Source organism: Capricornis sumatraensis, chromosome 11 (assembly GCF_032405125.1).
Source record: "Capricornis sumatraensis isolate serow.1 chromosome 11, serow.2, whole genome shotgun sequence".
NCBI classification, from domain to species: domain Eukaryota; kingdom Metazoa; phylum Chordata; class Mammalia; order Artiodactyla; family Bovidae; genus Capricornis; species Capricornis sumatraensis.
In genome coordinates, this window is record NC_091079.1 from 62,824,107 (window position 1) to 62,841,659 (window position 17,553).

Genomic DNA, 17,553 nt, shown 5'->3' on the forward strand with positions numbered 1-17,553 from the left:
TTAAAGAGGGGGCAGCGGAGGGTGTCCCCGCACTCCGCCTCTCAACTTCGAAGGCCCCACGCGCGCCGGCTCGCTGCTCACCTCTCCGCCGCCCGCCCCCCCCCCTTCTCCGCGCGGGACGCTGCCCGGAGCGCCGCGGGGCGGGGGTGGAGGACGAGGAGGCGGCGGCCCGGCGGGCGGCGGCGGCGGCGGCGGCGGACGCGTGAGGCAGCCCCGGGGAGCGAGCGCGAGCCGGGCGGGAGGGCGAGGCCGAGCCCCGCGAGACCGGAACGCCCGCGGTGGGGGCGGGAGCGAAGCGGACGGGGAGCGGCGGGGAGCGCGCGGGACGCGGCCCGAGGCCGGGCGCGAGCCGGGGCACCGGGCGGCGGCGGCGGCGCGCGCCATGTCGTTCAGTGAAATGAACCGCAGGACGCTGGCGTTCCGAGGAGGCGGGTTGGTCACCGCCAGCGGCGGCGGCGGCGGCGGCTCCGCGAACAATAACGTTGGCGGGGAGGCCTCGGCTTGGCCCCAGCAGCCCCAGCCAAGACAGCCCCCGCCGCCAGCGCCGCAGCCGCTCAATGGGCGGGGGGCCGACGAGGAAGTGGAATTGGAGGGCCTGGAGCCCCAAGACCTGGAGGCCTCCGCCGGGGCTGCCGCCGCCGCCGAGGAAACCAAGGAGTTGCTGCTCCCCCAAGACGCGGGCGGCCCCACCTCGTTGGGCGGCGGTGGCGCCGGGGGCCCCCTGCTAGCGGAAAGGAACCGTCGGACTCTGGCCTTTCGAGGCGGCGGCGGCGGGGGGCTCGGCAACAATGGCAGTAGCCGCGGCCGCCCCGAGACCTCGGCGTGGCCCCTGAGGCATTTCAATGGGCGAGGGCCGGCGGCCGTGGAGCTGGAGCTGGACGCGCTGGAGGGGAAGGAGTTGATGCCGGACGGCGCGTCCCTGAGCGACAGCACCGAGGACGAAGAGGAGGGGGCGAGCCTGGGCGACGGCAGCGGGGCGGAAGGAGGCAGCTGCAGCAGCAGCAGGCGGTCGGGCGGCGATGGCGGGGACGAAGCGGAGGGCAGCGGTGTGGGAGCTGGAGAAGGAGAGACTGTCCAGCACTTCCCGCTCGCGCGGCCCAAGTCCCTAATGCAGAAGCTCCACTGCTCTTTCCAGACCTCCTGGCTCAAAGATTTTCCCTGGCTGCGCTATTCCAAGGATACTGGCCTTATGTCTTGCGGCTGGTGCCAAAAGCCCCCCGAGGACGGAGGAAGCGGGGATCTGCCCCCAGTGGGGCACGACGAGCTTTCGCGAGGTACCCGCAACTACAAGAAAACCCTCCTTCTGAGGCACCACGTCTCTACCGAGCACAAACTCCACGAAGCCAACGCCCAGGTACGATATATGTTGCTCCTGCTTTTTCAGATCTTTGGGGGAAAGGTTTATCAGCTAAAACTCACTCTACTGGGTGAAGACATCTTTCCTGTTAGGAGAGAGGTGTAGGGAATTTAGGCGTGGGGGGTTCGAAAGCCTGGGAATAAGTTTTCAAAAGTTAACCGGGGGAGTTGGGGGGAGGGGGAGGAATGACAATTTTCTAATCATAGCACTGAATTTGATTTAATTTTTTTCATGACTCAGATTTCTTTGCCCGTCAGATTGAATCAGAAGGAAAGTTTAATAAGCGGGGTTGAAGGTTTTAACCCTGTAAGGTTGGCTTTGTGGTTAGAATGTTATTAGCTGTGATTTTAGAAAAGCTGCTTTAATGTTGGTAGTCTTTTAGCGTGCTGTTGGAAGTCAAATCTGGTAACTCTTTGAAGAATGAATTAAAAACTCTTTCCTTAACCTTTGACGCTACCCCTTTTAGGAGAACATGCAACCGAGAAAATTCTTTTTATCATGTCAGGATAATGTGAAATATGAGAGTAGTATGTAAATGTAGAGGAAGCTATTTGTATAAGACTTCGTGAATGATTATACTAAATTCATCTCCTTAAACTTTTTGTTGAACTTCTCTTTCCAAAGGTATGCTTTTGGTAAATTGTGGTAGTTTTTACTTGCTTCCTTCTCCAGATTTCTATGCTGAGATTTTCTGTAATCCCCTTTTTCAAAAAGTTTTCATTTAAATGTAGTTTACTTTAAACTTAGGATATTTGAAATGTTGACTGTAAAGTTACCTCTACCAACTAGTTGATTCGAACTGGTAGAGAATGTATTTACCAAAATCATAAGTTCTTAGTTATTAAACAGGTAAACGGTACTTCTTAAATCTTGCCTTAGTATTTCTGGATTAAAGAGAATAGTCTTATCATTTTGATAATCTCTTTCCAAGCCAAGCAGATGTTAATCAGTCCTCCTAAGACAACCTGTGGTTGTAGATGGAATTCATTCTTTTGTATCGGTAGCCAGGCATTGATTTCAGAAAGTCACCTTTCAGATACTAGTCCCTTTGTGTGTTGGAGTGATCTTGCTGTTTAGAACACTTTCAGTGGAGTTAATTAGGCACTGTCTAATAACCCTGTAGCCCAGAAATTTCTCAGAAGTTGAGACTTTAACATTAAGGCATAGGGTTGTTTTTCTCAGGGGGGTAATGGCAACAGTTTTTTTCACAACTTTTAGTTGCCTAAGCCCTACAAGGAAGGTCATTTAAAGATGTAAGGCCCGGAAAGATTAAGTAAATTGTCCCAAGTCTTACAGTTCTTGGTTATAAATGAGACTAGCCTTTATAAAGAATGTTGCAATGGAGGAAGGAAAAAAAGGTTTTGGAATAAAATCTAGGTTCACATCTCAGCTTTCTGCAGTTACTAGCTTTGTGACCAAACACACATGTCCCTTATTTTGGCAAGTAATTATTCTGTTCCCATTTTACAGAAGAGGAGTCTAAAGGCTTCGACGCGTTATATATTCCTGAAGTTAAGTAGTATGATGAAGTGGAGGGCTTGTGAAAATGAAAGTATGTTTTTCTAAGTGATGAGTTGGTTATTTAGAAAAATCTAAAAGGACAATCAAACTGAATTTTCTTAATTCAGTGGATCAGTTACTCTTCTTCAGTGTAGTCTGTGTAGGCAGATCTGAATGGGAGTGCAAATTATTACAATTAGCTGCTTAGTGAACCTGAAATCAGAGGAACGGGGAATTAGTTGGATAACCTTATGATAGACTTAGCATGGTGTATTCCTCTCCCCTTGGCATATATCTGGATTAGGGAATTCATCCCTAGGTAAAACCTTTTCTAAACTTAATCCCTGAATTATCCCTCCCTTACCCTTTGCCCCCTTGAAACTCCCTTTTTACAATATAATCTGCAGACCAACTACTTTCTCTTAGGACATTATATCATTAGACTGAGAATAATACAATTTAGTCAGTCATTCTGTTTGTCTAAGGCTATTTATTGGTTCCCTTGATTGGATTTTGGATGTTTCCACTCTGAACTGATCCTAATCATTTCTATTTACATTCTAAGCTTAGTTTGGGGTATTACCTTGTAATTGGCCCCAGGTACCACCTATAGGATCTTTTTGTCTTGTTAATACATGAGTGACAGGTTCAAGAACTTAGTTATTTCTTCCTATGCGCAGTTAATTATTTTTTTCATTGCCCTGCAGCTTTTGATTACCTGCAGGAGGCAGTATAACACAGTCTGTAAGAGCATTCTTGAGCTTAAAAGTAGGGGAACCTGAGTCCTATAATCCTCTTTCTTGACAGGCAAATGAGTTAACTTCCAGTTTCTTCATGCATGCAAAGTGTATATGCCAGCACCTAGTCACTTAGTAAATGATAACCATTATTTATTATCACCATTACTTATTTTCTTTGGAAATAACTAATTCTGTAGGGTGGGGGGAACTGGCACTTCATGTCTCAGTGTTACCAGTTTTCTCAGTTTGCAAGCCACTTGCATGGAATCATGGAATCTCATGGAATCACTCTTGATTCTAGAGAACAAACCAGTTTTTTTCATGCTTTTAGCGACTTTGGCCATTCAGGTTCTTTGAACATTCTCATTGCACATGCAGTTTTTCTCATCTTCATGAAGAATATCTTGCATGAGCTTTCTCCTGCCTTAAAATTACTGAAATAGTTTTGTAGTTCCTCAGGCAAGAATTAAGTTTGAAGTTGGGACCCAGTTCACTCCCTTTATCCCCCTCCCCACTTTTTTTCTTTAATTTTAATGAGTCTGTTTTCGTGGGGAGTTTAGCCAAATCTTACTATGTGAATAAGGGTTACTTTACTTTTTATTATGATTTCTGTAAAGGGAAAAATAATGGTGGCGGCCAAGAGACTGTGGCATATTCCTTTTTTTTTTGCGGAGGAGGGGGAGGTGGGGGGCCCTGCCTTGCTACCTGTGGGCGGGATCCCTGACTAGGAATGGAACCTGTGTCCCCAGCAGTGGAAGTAACCACTGTACTGCCAGGGAATTCCCAGGGGCCCATTCTTAAAACCTTTGATATTCTGTTATTTTGATGTTGATTGTTAAGGATTGCTCATGCAAGAAGTCTGCAGATGCTCTCAGAATCTGTTCTGCAGCATTCTATTTCTGAAAGATCCTTGTATTTTATAAGGATGTAAGGGACAACATATAGTTTCTATTTTGAGTAACAACTGACTAAATATCTTGAGAGTCTGGTTCAGTGATCAGCTTATATAAGATTTGACCATTTGGCCCAGAGGACTTTAAAATTGCTTTAATAACACTGATTACCACTGTATCTTGGTTCAGATCACTTTCTACCCAGTTGGGAAATTTTCATCGCCTAAATCACACATTCTGTCAACTCTTTCCAGTTTAGTAAGCCTAAAACATGTGTTCAAGTGTGTTACTGTTATAAACTTAAGTTAACCTTTCCAGAAAGTAAATACTTAATTTAGATCAGTGATTGATTAAAATTACTAATTGGAATATGTTGGTGAGCAGCAAAAGCAAAGGTGAGACAGAGCTACCAGCCTTCTTTGCATTTGGCAAAAATTAAATTTTTTTTTTTAAGGATTTTGGAAGAAAGACTGAAAGCCTCTCACTGGGAAAGATTAATAGATATTACAGACAACCACAGAGCCTACGATCCATTAAATAACCGATTTGTGTAATGTTTATATAGGTTCTAGCAGTCATTTGTTGTATTTTTAAAATCGGGTTCCTTTTGCCATGTGTTTTTGACTATACTTTATAATGTGCCTAGGGACTTCTTTCTCCCTCTTAAAATATACCTATTAGGTAGATTCCAAGGCACTGAGGATAAACCTATGTAAATAAGACATTTTTCTGACCTCAAGAAACTTGTACTCTAGTAAGGAGAGAGAGACATTGCAGTAAAATGATAGCTACCATGTTAGAAATATATTCAAGTTACGGTTAAGATACTAAAGGAAGTCGTCATCCTATTTGTGAAGGTTGGGAGAAGCTTGTAGAATTGGATCCTAACTTGTGTTAAATGAGTAAGTGTTGAAGAGGGGAGGGCATTCTAGGCATTGCAGTTGGTAACAGCTTGAGCTAATGGAAATTGATGCCTTGATGTGTCTGAGAAGTAGATGATTTAATTCAGCAGGATGAAAAATAAAGTTTGAGTGGGTAGACTGCAGGTTATGGATGATCCTTTTATGTTGAAATGATTGTATTTTTTCTGTTGGGCAAACCATTTAGCAGTTTAAGCAGGGGAGAACCACGATGAAATATGTGTAAGTTGATGTGTAGAAGCACCTGTTGGCATGTATGTGGTTTTTGAGGAGAGCTGGTAATAGAGCATATTTTTGGCACATAAAATTGCTGGAAGTTGTAATCACCTGAAGACATCTACCCCAGACCTATAGATTTACAATTTCTGGGGATAGTATTAATACTTAAATTGCAAGAGAAAATGTCATCACTCAAGGAGATCAGAGAAGAGATACTGATTTCAAAGGAGATATCCTTTCTTTATCTACTGACATACATAATTTGTCGGTGCTACTAGTATGCATTTATTTGGCATCATGCTTACTGTGGCCTTGTTTGTCCTCATACTAGAAATGGAGTTTGAGTTTTAGAATTTGGGTTTGTGGGTTTGTAAATGGACATTGATATTTTTATTCTTTCAATATACCGTTCCAGTGGGTTGCTGCAATAAAAGATTTTTATGTTTTTAATGCTTTCATTTTATACTTTGTGTTTGAATATCTTTTTTTCCTACTAATCCATTTATCAAAAGGAGTCTGGACTTCTGGGTAGGGACTTAAGTACTTGTTTTTTTTTTTTTTTAATCCAGTAACAGTTTCTAATCATTTGTGGATTGACCTCAGATAGGTAACTGCAGCTGAATTTCTCTCTCCCCCTGTCCCTCTCAGAAGAGTGGGGAGACTGGGTAGTGTGATCTTGGGTTCTCTACAATAGCTGGTGTTATCCAGTTCTCCCAGCTGGAATGCTGTGAACACCCTATGATCTCCCTCCACACCTCTGCCTTGAAATCTAATTAATCACTCAAGTTTGGGTTTTATTTTACTTTAGGAATTTCCCCCGCTCTGCCTCACTTCCCCTCCCCCCATCACTGTTACCTGTCTTACCTAGTTAAGGTCCTTATTTGTTGTAGGTATGTTGCACACCTAACAGTGGCTTGCCCTGGTCACAGTATTTCCAGTGTCATCCCCTGGTAATTACCCTCCACTTAGCTGCCACAGTCATCTCTTTATCAGTTAATTCAGTCAGATTGTTCTAAAGCTCTGTAGGCATCTATACCAGTGGTCCTTAATCTTGTGCAGGATTCAGATCTCTAATCTGGTGCAAGTTATAGACACTTGGCTCCAAAAACATTAAGAGCATATTTGCATTTCTTGGGCTTTTTGGATCACCTTGAAGTTCTGCATAAATCTAGAATTGTGAGGATGTATACATCCTTGGTTCTCTTTCTCATGCTGTCTCATTTGCTTAGACTCTTCATCCTCTCCTTCCACTCTTGCATCCTTCAAGGCTCTGCTCAGATATTTGTTTCAAAAAAAGATCTCAACCAAACCCCCAAAAAACTGGATTAGGTGCACCACCTGTCTGCTCTCTTAAAGCTCTTCAGTATCTTAAGAATCTTGCTCAGTATTAAACTTTAGGCAGGGAACTAAATCATTTTGGGTTCCCAGTGTAGAACCTGTCTGATACAGGCATTCACGTAATGCTTATTAAATAAGTGAGTAAAGTCAAGATTTTTCAAGCTTTTAGCAGCTTTTTCTCTGATTAAAATATTTACTTTTGGCCTCTCTGGAAATAAATTTGAAGATAACCAAATGTATGCTTCTATATTTTCTTAATTTTGGAAGAGTTAATTAAGGTCTCTAAAAATAATTTTACTTATGGGCATCTCCACAGATAAAAATAACAGGAGACTCTTCATATTTATAGAATCTTTGGGGTAGCACTTTTTTTTTTTAATCTGAATGTCTGTTTCCTTAGTCTCCTTGTTTATCTAGTTTAAACTAATGCTTGGCTAAGTTGTGTTTTCCTTTTTGGGAAAGGGAATAGAAAATTTTCCAACTAGTCTTTTAAAAAATCAGTTCTGGAAATACTTAAACCTTTTTATCAGTGTATTTTTATCAGTGGTATCTCATGTTTATCAATATACTAAGAATGGACATAGAATGTTAAAGAGGGAACCGGAGAGACAGAGATAGAGATGACTTGAGTTCTTAGGGACCAACTGTTATTTTTGTCTTTAGTAACTAGGAATTTATTTGGTTTAGCAAGTAATATTGGCAGTTTATTTTAGTGCTTATCTTGCTTTATTTTACCCATATCCTCAAATAATACTCCCCTTGTAGAGTACATGTACTCTTGACTGGTAAACTCTTCATTGTGAAGAGTATATATAATATGTGCTACAGAAACATGGCATAGTGCTCTGATCAGTACTGAAGGAGAAATTGCTAGGGCTGTTTGTAGCCTGTAACATTACTATTCTGTTACAGTAGTAATGAAGAAAAATAGTTGTTGAATGGTGTGTTTGGCTGTTTAGCTTGTGTCAGAAGTGGAATGGACAAATATTTTGGTGGATAGGCTTTTGTCTTTAAGTTATTTTTGAAAATTAGGACACTTGGTGTGATAATGGCAGAGAATTACAGAAATTGGGACTGGCCCAGAAATTTCAGAACACAGTGACCATGGCCTAAGATGACTGCTGTGACATAGCCACCTCCTTCTTAAAGTGTTTTGAAATGCTTAATGCATAAACTTTAAGCACTTCTTGGCTTGTAAAGGCTCATTCACTGCTTCCACAGACACTTTACCATGTACTGCCAAATTTTTTGTTCTTACTGTTACTACAATATCTGTTAGAACTTTGAACCAAATGAGCTTTGCTGGGCAGATATGGCACGCACAGCAAAGCTTATTTTTAAGCCTGCATCATAGAGCAGTGTAGTTTGGAAATTTTCTGTAGTGAGTAGAGAGCATAATAAGCAAATTAATAAAAAGTCTTATTTAGATAGCCTCTTAAACAGTATTATGAGTCTATAGAAAATTATAGCAGTAACAACTTAAGACATTCATTTAGTTCTCTGTATAGAGTCCTAAACATTTCCCATCCCTTTGCTAAGTAGCTAGAAACTTCACAGCATACTGATTTTATATACAAGATAAAATATCTTTTTACCTCACTTCTTTCTTCCAGCCCCCAGAAGCAAAAATTTGGGACTTAATCGTGAATTACTTGATTACTTTACTCCCATCTGTGGCTGTTAGCAGTTTTTGCTTACGATTGGGTGTCTTAATAGAAGGAGAAAATAACTGGTTTAGAATATGGGACATTTTGGTATGATAGAGCAAGAATGTGGGGGTAGGGTTAGAGTATAAGTGTAATTAATGAGGCCCTGGGAAGTGATAGGGATGCTGCCAAGGGTCAGTTGGAAGTGCAAAGGGAATTCTCTGCTTCCTTTGCTTCATTCTGTAGTGATCATAAACTCCAGATTTGCACGATTATCTGTAATGTTTCATTATTGCTGTGAAATACTGATGTGTCCTGTAATTCTGGCATTTTTATTCTGTTTCAGTTGACTTCTCATACCTGGAAACAATACGAAAATTCTTACATGGATCATGTGATCTGGTTTAGTTTCAGGATTATTATATGTGTGATCTGCTGTATACAGAATTCAGAATGGAACCTAATGTTTGTGTGATTAAGCTATACCCATGATGAGGTTGCTTCCCAGGTGAAGCTAGTGGTAAAGAATCTGCCTGCAGTGCAGGAGACCCAGGTTCAATCCATGGGTCAGGAAGATCTCCTGGAGGAGGGCATGGCAACCCACTCCAGTATTCTTGTCTGGAGAATCCCATAGACAAGGGAGCCAGGTGGGCTACACAGTCATAAGGTAGAAGAGTCAGTCGGACGTGAAAAGAGTTGACACAGCTGAAGAAACTGAGCATAGAATAGCACACATGATGGGGTTAAATGGAGATGTGGGGTTGCTTGGAATCTCAGCACCATTTACAGTATTCTATGAGAATTGTTTTGCAGTCCTAACAACTTTGTTCCCTACACCCTTCCCTCTGCCCCTCATTCTCTATTTCTCTCCAAGCATATTAGTCCTCCCAGCATCCAACAATCCAGTATGTATCTTTTCTGGATTTTTCCCAGACTCTGTCTACTCATAGACTTGTATATATGTGTCTTATTATTTTATAGTAACAACTTGTATTTAATATTTTGTGCCAAAGCAAATAATGAATCTTTAACACTTAATAAAGAATAGACACCTGCCTAATTTAGGGAGCTTACCCACCTAATGCCTGGAGAAGGAAATGGCAGCCCACTCCAGTATCCTTGCCTGGAGAATCCCATGGACAGAGGAGCTTGACGGCCTACAGTCAATGGGGTTACAAGAGTCAGACACAACTTAGCGACACCACCACCCGCCTAGTGACTCTGTGAGTAGGGCCTGAAGTTCTTATTTAGAAACACTCCTGGTACTTACTGCTTTATTAGTTTAAGAAAGGACACACAGTTAATAACCAGTGTAGGCAGCATTCCAAAATCTAGATCACATTCCTTTATTCTTGCTGTCGATATCCTGTTATTTTACAGGAAACTACAGTAACTTAATACTGATGCTAAACTGAACTGTAATGAATATTTAAAAGATTGATAACAGGGAAGATTATAAACATTAATTATTTGGAGTTAAGGAATTTTACCTGATGGGTAGTTTTATGATCCTAAAGAGATGACATTTTGAAAATTGATTTGGGATTTATATAACTGGGTATTCCTGTAGTTTGAAGCGCATTTTTTAAAATTAGAGTCTTATGTTACTTTCTCTTTCAGTTCAGTTCAGTCACTCAGTCATGTCTGACTCTTTGCGACCCCATGGACTGCATAGTTAGATATGATTAACTTTGTTGACCTAAATTGTCTGACTCAGTATTTGCCAAGACTTTTAAAATTCACTTTTTTAATAATGTTAAATAGAATGAGATGCTGAGCATATTTTAATCTGATTATTTTAAGTTAAACCAGAAAAACTACTGTGTTCTTAGCAGTTACAGAGATAAGGCAGATTAATTTGATTCTTACGAATGTTTCTTTACGTGAGAAAACAATCACTCTTTATTTTCATTTCTTTTTTTTTTTTTTTGGCCATGTTACTTGACTTGTTGGATCTCAGTTCCCCAACCAGGGGTTGAACTTGGGCAGTGGTGGTGGAGTCCTAACCACCGGACCACCAGGGAATTCCCTGTTTTAATTTTAAATAATTCTCAATCCATGTCTTCAGCTATATTTGGAAAGATAGCATGATATGCGATACACAGTATTCTTTAAATAAAATTCTAATCCTCAGGATGTTTCTTTTTTTTTAAATGATAGCAGTGGATTGCAGCAAGCTGTTTACATCCTTTCTCTTAATATTTAGATTATGAACACCTCAGTCTCAAAATATGTAATGATTGCTAACAGATTAATGTAGATAGTGGTTTTAAAAAGTTACATTGATAATGATATGTTGTCTTTGGTATGGAGGCTTTAAAAAGTAAATAAAATTTAATGTTAATGTTTTCCATCTATTGCAGGAGTCAGAAATACCATCAGAGGAGGGGTACTGTGACTTTAATAGTAGGCCAAATGAGAACTCTTATTGCTATCAACTTCTTCGACAACTAAATGAACAGAGGAAGAAAGGTATTCTTTGTGATGTCAGCATTGTGGTGAGCGGAAAAATCTTTAAAGCTCATAAGAACATCCTGGTTGCAGGCAGCCGTTTCTTTAAGACTTTATATTGCTTTTCAAACAAAGAAAGCCCTAACCAAAACAATACTACCCATTTAGATATTGCTGCAGTTCAAGGTTTTTCAGTCATCTTGGACTTCTTGTATTCTGGTAACCTGGTGCTCACAAGCCAAAATGCCATTGAAGTAATGACAGTGGCCAGCTATCTTCAAATGAGTGAAGTTGTTCAAACTTGCCGAAATTTCATTAAAGATGCCTTAAATATAAGCATTAAATCAGAAGCTCCAGAGTCTGTAGTTGTGGACTATAATAATAGAAAACCAGTTAACAGAGATGGCCTGTCTTCATCACGGGATCAAAAAATTGCCAGTTTCTGGGCAACACGAAATCTTACCAATTTGGCAAGTAACGTAAAAATTGAAAATGATGGTTGTAATGTCGACGAGGGCCAAATAGAAAACTACCAAATGAATGACAGTAGTTGGGTCCAGGATGGTTCACCTGAATTGACAGAAAATGAGTCTCAAGGTCAAACAAAAGTGTTTATTTGGAATAATATGGGCTCCCAGGGGATTCAAGAGACTGGCAAAACAAGGAGAAAAACCCAAGCTACAAAGAGATTTGTTTATAATATACCACCTAATAATGAAACACATATAGAAGATTGCTCAGTGATGCAGCCACCTGTTGCCTATCCAGAGGAAGATTTATCATTCATCAAGGAAGAACCAGGTAAATACTGTATTGAATATATACAGAGGTGTCTCGGTTTTTATTCTCATTCTGGTTGGATATAATCTTGTGTGTGTTATTAAAGTAATATACATAAGAAATAGTAAATTTGAGTCTTTGTTATAGGTAAAAAATGACTCGAACAATCACATCTTATATAATCTTGTATCAGATGTAAGATTTGGTATATCTGAGTTTTTTCTCTACACATGTATATATAGGTTTCTCAAAGGTTGTGTTAAATAATCAGGAATTGGCCCACGTTTTATGGCATGTGGACTCTATGTATAGCTCTTTGATTTTCCTGGTCTGTAGCCTCTGCTCGCTTTTTGTACTCAGTGCTGGAAAAGATAAAATCTTTGGTTGTAATATGTGATTAGTTTGTCATTTCAGAACGTTTTTGAGATTTAGTTAGCATTCTTTACTCAATTTTTTGTAGTTAAATATTTGTTTTATAGAATTTTGCAAAAGTTAATGGGATTCTGTTTTGTTTGGAACCACTCACTGTTCTGTTCTCCCCATAAATCTTACAGAAACTGGAATATTTTAAGTTTGTCCCACTGTTTCCTCATTTTCATTCTCATTTGCCTTAGTTAAGAGAGGCCTCTGAGACCTTTCTCTTTACTATAAGAACCTTTGCATATCACATCTTATAGTGTGGAGTTTGTTTTTTTTTTTTTTTTAGAAATGAAGTGAGGCAGACCATTGTTGAAGAGTGAAAGTAGATTTGAAACTTTAACTTAATTGTCTGTGTGTAACTTACTTTTATTTGACGTAGTCCAGTGGGTTTGAGGTTTTCCTTTGTGGAGCCCAGACTTGACCATGTCCACCGCTGTCATGTATCATTTAGTGCTTGTGTTGCCTCAGAGATCTCTGTTTGATTTATGTGATGGTGATCACCTGGGGATGGAGTGCTTTCCGTTTAAAAGAATCATTGTTTTTAGTTCCCAAAGGGCAAAATGCCATAATCCTGTGAAATGGTTTTCCTGGCTGTTTAGGTTTGGGTTTAGTTTTCATTGGTAGAAATCATGTGGAAATCAGTATACATGTATAATGAATGAATACTGTTTGCTGAGCTTTCCCCTCCAACTTGTCGAGTCTTTAGCAATAAAATCCCAGAGGTGGTTTCTTAAAACTATTAATGATAGACTTAGCAGCACTTTGTTTTGGCTTAATTTTTAATGTAGAAGATCTCGAATCAGTTCTCAGAGTTAGAACTGCATTTTTTTTTTTTCCTACTGCATGAATTACTCAGTTAACAGTATGGTGGGAGGCCTATAGTGTATTTTTTAAAAATATATATAGGTGCATGGAATATAAGGAGTAAGATTTTTTTGCATAGTAGTTGACTGACAACTAACCAAGCTAACCTCATTCTTAAAACTAATGCCACACATAATTGGAGTGATTCAAAGAGAAGAAAAACAGTGTTAATTAGAACCACAGTGCATACTTTCAAAAATAACATTACTGGTGATTATCATCTTAGCAAGCAACTCCTAGCTGAGGTTGTATCAGTGTACTAGGTCTATCATAATTTAGATAATTCTGTTATGTCATTGATGCCACCTTAATATCTGATGAATCTTGCTTAACTGAAATTTGATTATATCAGTGCTACATTCCCGCTGTTAAAACTTTTAACAACTTTTCGGTGCCTCTGAATCCACCTTCATTCAGTGGCAGAAAATCCTATAAGAGCTAGAACATGATATGATACAGAGCTAGAAAATTTTAACTGTAAAGGGCCAAGCAGTAAATATTTTGGGGTTTGCTGGTCGTGAACTCAGTTACTTAACTGTCAGTGTAGCGTGAAAGCAGTCATAGAAAGTATGTAAACAAATGAACAGAAGTGTGTTCAGGTAAAGCTTTATTGCCAACCCTTGGTGTAGAGCAGTGGGTCTTAATCATGGCTGCATGTTGGTATTGCTTGGGAACTTTAGCCGTCATGATGCCTGACTATCCCTGCCGGGGATTTTGGTTTATTGGTCTGGGATGTGGCCTGGTAGTTGAGATTTTTGTCAGTACTACAGGTGATGGTGCTGTGAATCACTGATAGAGGAAAGAGCCCAAATTGAATCAGGTTTTGTAAATGAGTTCTGCTACTTACTATGTTACCATAACCAAATTAAGCTAAATACTTGCCCTCAGTTTCCTCCTTAGACTATGTCACTTTTATAGGGTTATTTTGAAAAATGACAAAACATAAAAATACAGCTGTGGTGGTCATCTTAGTCCCCCTTAAAGATTAAGATTTTTTAAAAATCAGTTTTCCAGTGCAGTGTACTTTGTACCAGATTCTTGATAGGTGGTCTAATAGCCTCAGCTTGACCTTTTGTTTTAATGTAGGATGAGTATGATTATAAGGAAGTTACTTTATATTGAGCTAGAATTTGCTTCTCTTTAACTTCCTGATTCTGCCATTTTTAGTAGTATAATCTGAGCCTAACTTCTAATCTCTTAAATCAACCTGATAACCCTTCAGGTATTAACATTTAAAAATTTCCCCTGAAGTCCCCTTCTTTTAGGCTAAGTGCTGTACCTCCCGCCTTGTGAATTCCAAACTCTTTTTACATCTTTCTTTACAGTCATAGGCAGTTTGTTTCACCCTGATGAAATGTTGGTGCACAAAATTGACTAGAACTCTCCAGGCAAATTCTGAACAATAAAGAACATAGTGGATCTGTATTTACCAAGGTCTTTCAGTTACTAAAAGTAGAGGCAGGTTCCATCTTTAGAACTGCCCAACATTAAAACCTTGGCAATTTATAAACTAGTGACCCAGTCTTTTAAAAAATTGAGGCTGATTTAAAACTTTTTTTTTTTTTAAGAATTTAAAATTCTTTACCCAATCATCGGAAAAGTCATGGTGAATTATGCATTTAGTCCACAAGCAGTGCTTGACATGTTTGGATTTGTGGGTCTCTTGTAGGAACAGTGATTTCCCAGATTCTTAAGCCTACTGTTTGTAGGCTATAAATAATGTTGTCTTCTTGCCATATACTGTTGAAAGTGATATTTGGGTGCTTCATAAAGAAATGTAAGATACTGAGATAAGGTTTATCAGAGATTATATTCCTAATGGTATTTCTTTAAAAATCTTAGGCTAGTATACCTGTTATCTGACTGCTGGGATTCCCTTCAAATCATTTTTGATTTGTACATGTAAATCTAAGATTAAAAATTAAATTGTATAAGGGCAAGAGTAACCAGTGCCTTAATTGTCTTACACAGTGTTTTCATTTATACTGTTAGAACAAGTCAGGTGTTAATCCCGTTTTTTATCTGCTCTGGACTCATGGAACATGGGCTTTCTGAATCTGTATTTTTGTATTGTTTGTGCCAGTCACACTAGAACGTTGTAGCCATTGTAAATAACTGTACTCTTCATGTAATACATTTGTATATATATGCATTCAGTAAGATTTTGAAATTTCTGACAAGAAACAAATACAGATAAAATTTTTAGCAATAAAACAGTGTGCTGGTCAAGAGTATTAATATGGTTAGCCTAATTAAGCTTTTTATTGGCTCTAAGATAATAAGCAGCAATGGCATCCCACTCCAGTACTCTTGCCTGGAAAATCCCATGGACAGAGGAGCCTTGTAGGCTGCAGTCCATGGTGTCGCTAAGAGTCAGGCATAACTGGGCGACTTCCCTTTCACTTTTAACTTTTCGTGCATTGGAGAAGGAAATGGCAACCCACTCCAGTATTCTTGCCTGGAGAATCCCAGGTACAGAGAGCCTAAGTGGACTGCTGTCTGTGGGGTCGCACAGAGTCGGACACGACTGAAGCGACTTAGCAGCAGCAGCAGCAGCAGCATCAGTCAAGGGTATTAATATGGTTACCCTAATTAAGCTTTTTATTGGCTCTAAGATAATAAGCAGCCCTTCAGAATGAGGAAACAGAAGTTCTACAGGATGACAAACTTTCTGGTACTGAATTCTGAAACGAATTTCTCCAGTGGGGTTTCATATAAATGACATCAAGACAGTTTTCTGAAAAGCATTTTCTAGTAAATACAGCAGTAGGGTATATAATTGTCTTTAATAAAAGCTGGTAAAATTTCGTATAGATGATTGAATTTTTCATAATGATGTACAAATACTCAGATGCATGGTGGTTTTATTTGATCAAAGGATATAATTTAGAGTTTGTAAACTCTAAAAGCTCCTTTCTCTTATCTGTACTTTTTGTTTGTTTGTTTTGTGGCATTTGTGAATTTTTATTGATCCTTACAAGCAGTTTAGGCTGTAACATCTTCAATTTGTGTAATTGTCTTTTGGTTGAAAAGCATATAACTCAAGTGTATAGAAAACTATTTTGAGAGAAGAATGCTCAAACTATATGTCTTTAAGATACCCTAATGAGTCACATTTGAAGTAGTGAATTACTACTTCTACTGAAGTTGTCCACCAACCAGTACTTAGGCCCCTACATATTTTGGGTGACAGTTGATACAGGGAATCACTTCAGAGGTTCCAAAATCTTGAAATGCTTTCTTTCTTTATTTTACTTAGTTTAGCTGAGTCGGATCTTAGTTGTGTGGGATCTGACTAGGCATGAGGACTCCAGTAGTAGCCTTGTAGCATTGGGATCTTAGTTCCCCAACCAGGGATCAACCTAGTGTCCCCTGCATTGCAAGACAGACATTTCACTGGACCACCAGGGAAGTTTCTTGAAATGCTTTCTTAAATGATTGGGCAGGGCAGGGTGGGGGTTGTTTGTTTGTTTTAATTTAAAATATTTTTACAGCTTTGAATATTGGCCATCTGATTTGAGACTTGTCCATAGTTTGGCCATGTCATATAAAGTTACTGTATGAACTACTTAAAATGTGTAAAAACCATGGAACCTAGACTTAGTAAAGAAGATTTGGACTTTGGACTTGGTTCTGCCACTTAACTTGCCTTAAGTTTATCATACAGAATGTCTGATAATTAGAAGGAAAGAAAAATTTATAATATGAAATCTTGAAGGTTATAAAAATTAACCAAAGCTTTTAAAAAAGCATTTTGGCAACAAAACCTGATACTCAGTTGGCAGCAAAATCAATTTGTATTTTTTACTTCTTTCCTTAAATGTGAACATCTGTATGTTTTGTTGCAGAAATACATTTTGATTACAGGATGCCACCCTGGACCCCTCAGGGGGTATCACAGTTATTACGTTCCTAAAATCTGAAAATGTATGTATCCTACATCTTAACCCAAACATTCCACATAGCAGGTTTATGGGCCTGGATTAGTTCTTAAGGGATTCCAGATGTACTGCCCTACCTTTCAGGCATCCTTTTGAGTATATTATGAAGAATGAGCTACAAGTGATTTAAAGTCACTTTTCTTTAGAAACTGTTACAGTTGCATAGTCAGTGGTAGTTTGAAGGGCTGATGCTCATTTTAAAAAATAAATGTCCACCGTTAGCTAATGGACTGTAAGCCATACTAATATGTAACACTTCAATATTTAATCTTAAAAGGATGATAATGAGTAACTGTATGGTAGTAGGAATATTCTGCCATCTTTTTTTCCTTCTCCTTTATTTTCCTCTGCCTAGTGTTCCGTTCCATCCCACTCTGCCATACTGGATCCAAGGGGTGGCTGCATTAATGATGATTCTTTTCAAGTTATAAGCATTAAGGAAACAGAATTTGTTTGGTCAGACTGAAACTGGATGTTGAAGAAG

At 39.4% G+C, this 17,553-nt stretch overlaps 2 protein-coding genes across 2 annotated transcripts in view; one reads left to right on the forward strand and one right to left on the reverse strand.

The window, feature by feature from the left end:
* LOC138088332 (uncharacterized) lies at positions 1–384 on the reverse strand. Its single transcript, XM_068983431.1, has one exon. The coding sequence runs from the start codon at positions 382–384 to the stop codon at positions 1–3; it is 384 nt and encodes a 127-aa protein (XP_068839532.1).
* Positions 383–17,553, forward strand: part of ZBTB10 (zinc finger and BTB domain containing 10) — a 27,798-nt gene continuing 10,627 nt past the window's right edge. Inside the window, exons 1-2 of the mRNA XM_068984000.1 lie at positions 383–1,354; positions 10,977–11,865. Of these exons, the coding sequence (XP_068840101.1) occupies positions 383–1,354; positions 10,977–11,865 (1,861 nt within the window). The remainder of the gene's footprint in view (positions 1,355–10,976; positions 11,866–17,553) is intronic.